This window comes from Chenopodium album, chromosome 8 (assembly GCF_948465745.1).
Source record: "Chenopodium album chromosome 8, dcCheAlbu1.1, whole genome shotgun sequence".
In the NCBI taxonomy this organism is placed as follows: Eukaryota; Viridiplantae; Streptophyta; class Magnoliopsida; order Caryophyllales; family Amaranthaceae; genus Chenopodium; species Chenopodium album.
Window position 1 is genome coordinate 69,323,696 of NC_137841.1, and position 10,627 is coordinate 69,334,322.

Below are 10,627 nucleotides of genomic sequence, written 5' to 3' on the forward strand. Positions count from 1 at the left end.
TGCAATCAATGAGAATGATATACTGTGTTATAAAACACCCAAAATAAACAAACCAACTGATGTGTTGACGGGGAAAATTGTTGGAAGCGATCTAAGCATGGAAATAAAAGGAGTCATGTATTTGATATTTGCTTTATTTATCTCCTTAAAATATTCTGAGCCTTATACCAGTTTTCTCCTCCAATGCTGTACTTTTTTCCCTAAAGTGTCATTCATGACCCACCCCGGCCATCAAACCTACTAAATACTACGTCCGTTACATATTATTTGTAACGATTAGACATTTTTCCTACTTTATGTCAAATCGTTGCAAATAACATGTAACGGAAATAGTACATCAAATTACTGTGTTTAATCTCTATTAAGGGCACTTTAAAACTAAAATCCCCCTTTCATCTATTTCTAAAAATTTCAAAGTGTTTAACCTGTTAATTCAACTAGGTCTTACCTACTGATAGAGTATAAATTTTGGGCCTCAACCATCAGCTTAAATTTTTAATTAAAATAGTCCACTTATATGGTATTAGAGCCAGGTAAGCTTTTGTTTGAGATCCAAAATATGTTTTATACTCTATCACCTATTAATTGTATCGTTTAGTTTTCGAGTATTACATTAAATTATCAGTATACGAATTTAAAATTATTGTACTCCAAATTTAGGTACATATACGGAGTATTAGTTATTACTAGGTAGAATTATTTGCATCATTTACTCGATTTGAACTATTTTGAAGTCGATTCATAATTTCATATATATACCCAAACATCGTAGAATTATGATTCTTGGACTAAGTTCGTACAGTCGTACGTAATAAATCTAATATATAATTTAAGAGTTTTTTTTTTTCAACACTTACCCACATCACTCCAAAACCCCAATTCTACAATTTTTTTATTTTTTTATTTTTTTTGGGTAAATAACTACCCTATCTATCCTTTTTCTTTTCTCTCTCTCTCTCTCTCTCTCTTTTTTTTTTCTTTTCTTTTTTTTTTTTTTTTTTTTTTTTTTTTAATTTGTCAATAACTTTCACTTCTATAAATTTTGGATAAAATAAATGTAAATAAATAAATCACTTTCACTTATACTATAATACAATACAATATATGTCTCCATATATAATTGCACATTTTTTAAAATTTCAACTACAAGCATATTTATTATGTTTTTTCATCTTATAAAAAAGTTAATATATAAACTACCCACTTTACTTTAAAATTTTTGAGGGAACTACCCACTTTACTTAATATTACAAATATACACACTAATTTTTTATAACACAATATTGGAAGGAATTTATATTATAATTGCATGTTTCATTTTTTAATTTTGTATCATCCCAAATCTTGAAAACTTCAATCTTAAAATTATAGGCATTTTATTTATTTTTAAAAATTATATAGTTCCCCATAAGTTCACTAACTTTTAGCTGGCCACTTTATGAAATTACACATTTAGTGTTATAATGGTTAACCCGTTACGAATATAAAGCTTACTTAGTTAATAATATAGGGGTTATGCTGTCAGTGTTTTGGGGGTTACTTTGTTATTTCAATGTTACTCAAAAGGTATAATAAGGGTTTACCATTTACGAGTATACAATTCCTTTATCAACAATTTTCTATAGTACTCTAAATCCCCAACCCTTCAATTATATGCATTTTTTAAGGCACTACCCTCTAAACAATTTCCACTTCTCTTATCATTTTAAAAAAAAAAGTACAACACGTTTTTGCGCAACAAGCCTCACCGAATAACTATTTGCTACAGATTAAAGTATATAACTCTTAGAGCAAGACATGCACTAACCAATATGACACTAACCGAGTAACCCCTATAACACTAAACGGGTAACCTCTATAAATTTGAAAAAGTAAACCCCATAATATCTAGTTACATACATTGCGTTGCCACCGACATACAAGAGTAAGACCCTGTTTTTTGAGCTTCCAAGCAAAGCAGGGAATATCATATGCAGAGCAGGTGTCAGCACGACAGAACAAGTGTTAGCACATTGTTAATACGATTATTAATACTCATTAGAGCAAAGCTAAACAGCGTTCAACAGAGTCGACCAGTCCAAAACCGACCATTGCAGCCCAAGTATAAGTTATAACATCAAGATCAACTTTCCATATTTTAAATATATTTTTTCTTATATATCCCGTGCATTTTGCACGGGTACACTCTAGTAAACAATAATTTGGTAGTTGCCACGATGCCATTTCACCGTTAGCTATGTGGCTACGTGTATGTTCTTCACAATCTGATTCTCTACCGATTTCCTAGAATTAAAAGCATCCATGAAATAAAGTAATTTTATGATTTAAAAACTAATTATTTCAATAAAAAGTTTATTCTTTTGAATTGATAATTGGATGATTGATAATCGTGAAAAAGAGATTTGTACAAGATCGAGTACAAATCTCGCATTGGTAGACAGTTGGATTGCATGCCATGCATGCTTAATCTTCTACTAAAACATTTACACTAACTAAAATACAAAATTACTCGCACATACATATGTAGCACTAGCATGGAAAAAAAAACGGCAATACGAGAGAAGACTTACCTAACTTTTGTATTTTTTTTATAAATAAAAATTATGAAAAAAGGGCAAATATCACCCTTATTAATGTTGAATATGGTTGAATTTAATTATTATTAACATGAACTTCTCAATTCTCTATCAAATTGACATCAATTTGATCACTTGGATAAAAAAAGACTAAGGGTCTATTCTATTCACTTAATTTCAGTTCAGATTTCCTTCTTTTATAAACAATTTATTTCGTCTCTTTCAATTCAGTTGAACTCCAATCAATCCACTTCAATTATTTTAATATATTGGAACATATCCTAAATTTAATCAATTAAAAAGACTAATTTTAATCAATAAAATTCAATATTTAATCCACATGGATTTTTTTTAGATCAATACATTTCATTTTGTTTTTGATACTTAAAGAAAATAAATTAGTAGTAACAGAGAAAAAAAAAATGATTTCGCTTAGCTCCAATCAAATTTTAAGATTGTGTTTAAAGTTTGGCAATTACTACCATTAATTTAGGGCCTGTTCATATTTACTTATTTTCAGTTCAGTTCAGATCTAATCAGTTCAGTTCAGTTTTATGCATTTTAATTTTTCAGTTCAGTTCAGTTTTATGCATTTTAATTTTTCAGTTCAGTTCAGTTCAGTTCAGTTCAGCTCAGTTCAGCTCCAATCAGTTCAGTTCGGTTCAGTTCAGTTCAGCTCCAATCAGTTCAGTTTAGTTTAGTTCAGTTCAATTCAGTAAATATGAACAGGCCCTTAGTTCATTTTAGTTTAACATATTTATAAAAAATTTAGAATAAATAATTCTGATCATATCATATCATAAAAAAATAAGTTCTACCACACTTTATTGTTTTACGTGCTGTTTTTATTACTAATTTTTTTTAATTTTATAATAAAAAAATATTTTATTTTAATAAAATATACACTAATACGCATCAAAAAAGATTTCACTTAATACTCGGCATATTTTTTCTCTACAAATTATTGAACACATATGATTAAAATTTGGTCAAATTAAAAAAACAAATCTGATATATCAAATCAGATTATTATTATTATTATTATTATTATTTAACTTTTTTTTTTTCTGTGAAGATCAAATCAGATTAGATCATATCACATCAACATACCACATCAAATCAGATTAGATCATACTACATCAAATCAGATTCAAAATCTAACAAAAATAAGGTGAATTAAATCGGCCATAAACCATTAGTGGAAAAATTAGAGTATAAGACGCATGTCACACAAAATTTGGTGCTATATAAACAAAGCTAATGTGTCTAGTAGTCCTCACATTGCGGACCATGCGCAACCGCTAATTTGCACATGAATCGCACACTCCACTTTATTCGTCACCTCACAAACTCACTTTCTTCTCTATATTGATATTTCATTTCAAAACATTTTAAATACTTTATCTACAACTCTTATAAAACTCTTGTCTTCACCAAAAAAAATAAAAAAACTCTTGTGGCAAAAATCAGCTCCCAAAAATGAACAAGAAACAAGGAAATACCACCATTGCCCTTTGGCCCCTTTTTGAATCACCAATTTTCCAGGGGTAGAATTGTCATATTTGTTTTGTTTGTTACTAGAAGAGTTACCCAATTACCTTTGCTCACATCCTCACAATTCTCACAATTTAAGTACGCATTCTGAAATCTAAATTCTCCATTGGAGCTCCTTCTTAGCTCTCCCTCTTCCTTTGAAGCAGCTTTTGAGGTACGCTCATAATTTATTTTGTTTGGTTTTTAAGGTTTTGTTCTAATATTATTTGTAACGATTTAACATAAAGTAGAGAGGGAAAATGTTTAATCATTGCAAATAATATGTAACGAAGGTAATAGTTACTATTTAAGTATTTATCTTTTCCCCAAAAAATCAAACGCAACCCAATTACCATATCGAAGCAGTTTCCGGGCTTTCCCCAGCCATTGAAGCGGTTACTCAAGTAAGCATTTTTTTTTTTATTGTCGTAATTATCGAATACCAATGCTTTATCTTTATAAAGATTCACAATGTGTAATGTATGCGTGCTTAATTGTTGGGTCTGTTATCTGTTATATACCTTCGTTATATATTCTCTGTAACGATTAAACATTTTTCCTCTCCACTTTATATCAAATCGTTGTAAATAATAAGTAACGGAGGTAGTAAATATTTTTATCAAGTTGCTATGTTGAGTCTCTCTTATTGATTAAAAACTACCTTAAAGATCATCAATTTCGTGGAAACTTTGGAAGTTATTGAAGGGATGAATGAGCCTCTCTTAAACACTCCCTCCAAGCTTCAAGGAGGTCTTAGAACTTTGCCTTTCATTTTAGGTAAAGCCACTCCCTCTTCAAACTCTATCGTTTCTTCATTTTTAGCTTTATTATTATATATATATAGTCATTGTATTAAGATTTGCACCAAAAAAAAAAAATTGTATTAAGCTTGCTTAAAATTAGCATTATATTTGTTCTCCATATTTGTTAATTTTGTTTTTATCTAATCCTAGTCTTTCATACATATGTGTGAAACTACTAAATATGAACATAAGGTTTATGTTTTTTTAAGGTTAATTTGATGAAAAAAAAATTACGTTTTCATTGTTATTTTTATGTTTTTCATCGTTGAGTGGTGTAAACTGATAAAGTAAGTGGATTATTGATCGAGGTAGTACTCCGTATTATAAAGTGTCTAAATCCTACTTCGTATTTATTAGGGGATTCCATTTGTTTCGAACCCCTATCACAAGGGTGGAAGGAAGACCTCAAATCTCTAACTAACTTGGCCAACATTAATTTTCATATGGATTATCTGAAGCATTACTATTTCAATTCATGTGTTTAAAGATGAATAAATTAAGCAAGATGGATTAATATTTTATATTTTTTTATGAAAAATTAATAAAGAGAAACTTAAAAAAAAAAAAAAATAAATAAAAAAAATTCTATTGCGGTATATGAATATAATAATCTGTATATGATTTCATGAGTAAGCAACACGTAGTACTACAACTATAGTTCACCACTTCACCTAACACTTCACAAACTTTATAAGTTATAACTACTCCGATGAAATTGGAAGTATGAAGTGTAAGTTTCGTATCAATAAACTTATTTTGCGTTACTAACCATGATCTCCAAATTTCCGTTTCCCAAAAGTTTTGTACTTTTTCGTGTAAAAGAATTTCTTTAAAAAATAAAGTAATACACTCTCTTTATTAGTTTTTGAAGTATCCCACTTGAAGTAGTTGGATATTTTACGTAGTGTATATATTCGGGTCTACATAGAGGTCGGTATATGGGACAGAGTAATTTGTTTGCTCTTTTGATATTTTTTCTAGCTCATTTTAGAAAAGAAAATTATATACACCCCCGTGTTTTAATAAGTACGTATTACAGTTTGATCAAACACATATGTCGAGACACAATTTTGACCTTTAATTTATCTAATCATTTGTTAATAAAATTATAGGAAAATTCATATTATGAAAGTATACATTATAACGAATCCAAAAATTTATTATACAATATCATTTGTTTTTTTTTTTTTTTTTTTTTTTATATATTAGTTAATTAATCAAGCCAAAACTATTATGTTAATAGTGAAAAAAGTCTAACTGTAACACTTATTAAAACATGAAAAGAGTATTAAATGAGCTCAAAATATCCTCGATACACCATGCACCCAACAGGTATGTAAAGATATTTTCAATTGACCAATATGGAGTACTAAGTTTTTAAAAAGTAAATTGAATGAGGGTTGTAGTTTGTTTTGAAATTAAAAAACGTGTATCCAAATAAAGAGATGCTATAGGAGATTAATAATAATCATAAAAAAAGGTATGAGAAATGACTATGACTCAGTGACTCTATTTGGCAAAACTAGTGGTAGGATATCGTTTTTAACGGTTGATAAATGGGTATCTATTAAAGTAATGAGTAGCTATCAGTTAGAAATAGGTAGAGTTTTTCTATCAAGATAACAATTGAATATATTTATTATAGACAATAAAATCCAAACATTGATTACGTATTTTTTCTTAGTTTCTTTGAAGAAAAATTCACAAGTATTGTTAGGGGAAAAAAAAAAAAAAAAATTAACTCAACTTGCTATATTTGAAACACCTATTTTTAATGTATGAAAAAAGTTATTCAAACGCTATATCTACCCCTCATTTTTTGTGCACCATACAATTTGATTACACAAAACACTCAAGGAAGGAGGGGATAACATGAAGAATTATTGACGCATAAGAATGGAGAAAATTTTAAAAAGTGACTTGTGATTTTGTGAATGACAACTTAGGCCAAAAAGTTCCTTGTTATAGCCACTAGTCCGTTGCAAGAAAAATCCACATATAAGTCGTCATATTTGGGACAAAGAGGCAAGGATGACTTTGACACATTGTCGGGTAGTTTTATGATAGCTTATAAGTTATAACTTCTAATGTAATCAAACTTGTCTCAAATGTTAGAGACGTGCAGGACTTTATTGTGATACAATTTAGGAAAGAATACCATTGAACTAATGAACTTTCTACGTAATTTAAAAGTACTATGCCCTTCGTTTCAATTTGTAAGTTCCATATATTATTTTGGGTGTTTTAAAAAGATCTACCCCTTTTTTTTTTTTTGGTGTTCTACCCGATTCACCCTTTGGGCTAATCCGGATTCGGGGATCAGTTCTGGGTGGTTAGGTTCCAGTCCCCTCCCAATTGTTGTTGCAGGGGATCGAACACGAGTATCTACCCATATTGAATATATTCCACTTTTAACTTAGTTTTTATATCCTATTTTATACATATTAAATTCTGATTGGTTAGATTAATTCATTCTGAATTAATAACATGTTCCTAAAATTGATTGTGAGTACTATATTTTATACTTAAATTAAAATAAAGTTGTTATTATGAATTCATAAATTTGAGATTGCTAATTTAAGTATGAAGTTGTTAATTTATTTAAATTTGAAATTGCAGCAAATGAGGGATTTGAGAGAGCTGCATTTTATGGACTGGAGCCCAATATGATAGTTTATCTAATGGGAAATTATGGACTGGAAATGGCAACTGGGTCCAACATTCTTTTCTTGTGGGCTGCTGCTACCAACTTCACTCCTATTTTGGGCGCTTTTCTTGCCGATTCTTATGTGGGCCGCTTCCCAATGATTGCATTTGGCTCCATTTTCAGTCTCTTGGTAACCATTACTCTCATACTTTACAAGGTTTTTTTTTTTTTTTAATTTTTTTTTTAACTACTCGTATATGTTTTCTAATACGTAATTTATCTGTTTCCATTATTCTACATGCATGATTTTAGGTTTAGTTTGGTTGGAATTACTCGTCTATGTAATGTTTTAGGATGTCCAAAAAAAACTGTCACATATTACGAGTATGCAAGTCATAATATTCCATTATATACGATTTAAGTGATAGGTAAACGTGGAAACATATTAAAAGTTCTTTTTGTATGATCACGAGAGATTGACATAATATGACAACTAATTCTGGACAGAAGAAGTAATAAACGTGTATCGAATTTAAAAAGTTCCATGCTTGCATCCAATAACCTTTAAAGATGAAATTTATTTTGTTGATTAATTAACTAAATGCATGACACTGATACTCGCTATATCCCAGGGGACGATGCTACTATGGTTAACAACTATGATCCCAGGAGCAACACCATACAAATTCGAATCTGCCGCTAACACCAACACTTCTCCAACACCATATCAACTCATCCTTCTTTTCTCTTCTTTCGGCCTAATGTCAATTGGCACAGGTGGAATAAGGTCTTCTACATTAGCCTTTGGGGCAGATCAAATAGCAAGAAATGGAGAAGACGAAAATGCAAAACCGAATTGCGTTGGAATATTAGAGAGCTTCTTCAATTGGTACTATTTTTCGGTCTCAATATCGGTTCTCTTTGGTCTTACATGTGTTGTGTACATCCAAGATCATGCAGGGTGGCAATATGGCTTTGGGGTTCCTACCTTGCTTATGTTACTTTCGGTTGTTTCGTTCTTCTTGGCTTCTTCATTCTATGTTAAGGTGAAGCCTCCTAAGGCTAGCTTGCTTACCGGCTTCGCTCAAGTCATCGTTGCCTCTTGGAGGAATAGGCATTATGAGTTTCCTAGCGAGTTGAATGTGGACAAAGTTTATCATGTTGTGAAAGGATCTACGCTAGAATTTCCAAGTGAGAAACTAAGGTGATGTCCTTGCCTTTTTCTTGAGTTAATTTGTTTCTGATTATTTGTTTCAAGCATGATTGTGCAATCGTTAAAAGGGAGAAAAAATAACTTATCCCGTCCCTAAATAATATGTGTCCACATGAATATTTATTTTTATGTTTAGTCCTAACTTTCACAATAATATGTTAGTTACGTTTCTGACTATATTTGTAAAGTTGAAATTTGAACTTTTGCATTTCTGTGAACATATTTAAATACAATTAGAAAAAATTGCTTGGGTGAAATGTCGATAATTTTGATGACTCCGTGATAAAAGAAAAAGTTAAATGTTACGTAAAATGTTAAAATTTGAAGTAACATTAAATCCAATTTATACACAACTTTTCTAGTCTAGGTGCATATTTTATTATGTGATGGTAAAACTAAGGACATGAAAAATTATGGCTCATTGATTACATTTTGATAGGTCTCTAAACAAGGCGTGTATTGTGATGGACCCTAGACAAGACCTCAACCAAGATGGAATGGCGGTCGATCCATGGCGTTTATTCACAATAGATCAAGTTGAAGACTTCAAATCAATCATCAACTTAATCCCGTTATGGTCAACCGGAATCATGATGGGTGTGAATGCTAACACAACTTCATTTCGAGTTCTTCAAGCATTCTCGATGGATCGACATGTCCTAACCCCAACCTTCGAAATTCCTCCAGGTTCCTTTGGTACCTTTGCCCTAATCACATTGATATTTTGGCTCATCCTTTATGACCGCGTTATCATCCCTATGGCATCTAAGGTCATGGGCAAACCTGTACGTTTGCACGTTATGACACGAATGGGAATTGGTTTGCTACTCTTATTTGTGTCCTTGTTGGTGTCCGGAGTTGTGGAGAGTATCCGTCGAGATATGGCAACTAAAGGAGGGATCATACAAGATAACACCTCTTCCACGGTGCCTATGTCGGCATTGTGGCTAGTGCCACAAGTTTGCCTCTTTGGCTTGGCCGAAGCCTTAACAGCTATCGCTCAAATCGAGCTCTTTTACTCGGAATTCCCTAAGAGTATGTCTAGCATAGCATCAAACCTTCAAGGGCTAAGCATGGGTATTGCAAGCTTATTTGCAAGTTTTATCATAATTGTTGTTGATAATGTTACTAAAAGAATTGGGAAGGAGAGTTGGGTATCTAGTGACGTTAATAAGGGTCACTATGATTACTATTATTGGATCCTTGCTGGTTTGAGTTTGCTTAACTACATATATTTTTTGTTTTGTAGTAAGGCATATGAGCAAGGAAAAAGGGATTTACTAGATACAAAGGGGATTAGTGATGCATGACTACATAGTACATACTCTTTATATAGATAATTTGAATAGAACTTTGTTTAGTGAAATTAATGTAGAATTAATTTTCATAAAAGAAAAATGTACATATGCCTATATATATATATATATGTATGTATGTACTTCTATGTTTTGGTAGGTCTAATTAAGTTGTTGATAATATTTATTCCTAAATGTATGTGACATAAATCATGGACTTCTTTGTCGCTATTAAGATAAGACTTGCTATGTTTTTCATACAATGGACATTTCTGCTTGGTGGCTCATTTGCACGCTTCACTTTAATCTCTTTTGGTTTGCCAAGTTTAAAAGGTTCCTTGTTTGTGGGTGACTCCTGCTCACTGGTTAGCTGGTTGTGCTAGGCGTCTTCAATTATTGTATTTTCTGTTTTAGTGGTTTGTTGACCGTTGTTATTTTGTTTTTGCCTTTATTTGATAGCTCTTTTGTTAAAAAAAAAAAAGGCAAATAATGGTTCGAATTATCCATGATCATAGTGAATGCCTTGATAACTGTACTATCTATAATTCGATCTATTTTCT

The 10,627-nt window shown here is 31.0% G+C and overlaps 1 protein-coding gene across 4 annotated transcripts; it reads left to right on the forward strand.

The window, feature by feature from the left end:
- Positions 1-4,098: 4,098 nt before the first annotated feature.
- Positions 4,099-10,294, forward strand: LOC145642132 (protein NRT1/ PTR FAMILY 1.2-like). 4 transcript variants are annotated; one of them, XM_081693222.1, is made up of 6 exons: positions 4,099-4,284; positions 4,476-4,513; positions 4,778-4,886; positions 7,532-7,749; positions 8,192-8,763; positions 9,212-10,293. In XM_081693222.1, exons 3-6 carry the CDS (start codon positions 4,817-4,819, stop codon positions 10,080-10,082), a joined length of 1,731 nt encoding a protein of 576 aa, XP_081549348.1. In that variant the 5' UTR covers positions 4,099-4,284; positions 4,476-4,513; positions 4,778-4,816; the 3' UTR covers positions 10,083-10,293. The 4 variants fall into 4 exon arrangements, with proteins under 4 accessions (XP_081549348.1, XP_081549350.1, XP_081549347.1 ...); XM_081693224.1 differs by lacking the exon at positions 4,778-4,886 and having other exon boundaries at positions 9,212-10,294; XM_081693221.1 differs by lacking the exon at positions 4,476-4,513.
- Positions 10,295-10,627: the final 333 nt, after the last annotated feature.

Excerpts from the sequence above, each read along its gene's own strand:
- LOC145642132 (XM_081693222.1), top strand. The coding sequence starts at position 4,817 with ATGAATGAGCCTCTCTTAAACACTCCCTCCAAGCTTCAAGGAGGTCTT. Across the intron at positions 7,750-8,191 it reads GCTCCATTTTCAGTCTCTTG|GGGACGATGCTACTATGGTT; the intron begins GTAACCATTACT and ends GCTATATCCCAG. Across the intron at positions 8,764-9,211 it reads TTTCCAAGTGAGAAACTAAG|GTCTCTAAACAAGGCGTGTA; the intron begins GTGATGTCCTTG and ends ACATTTTGATAG.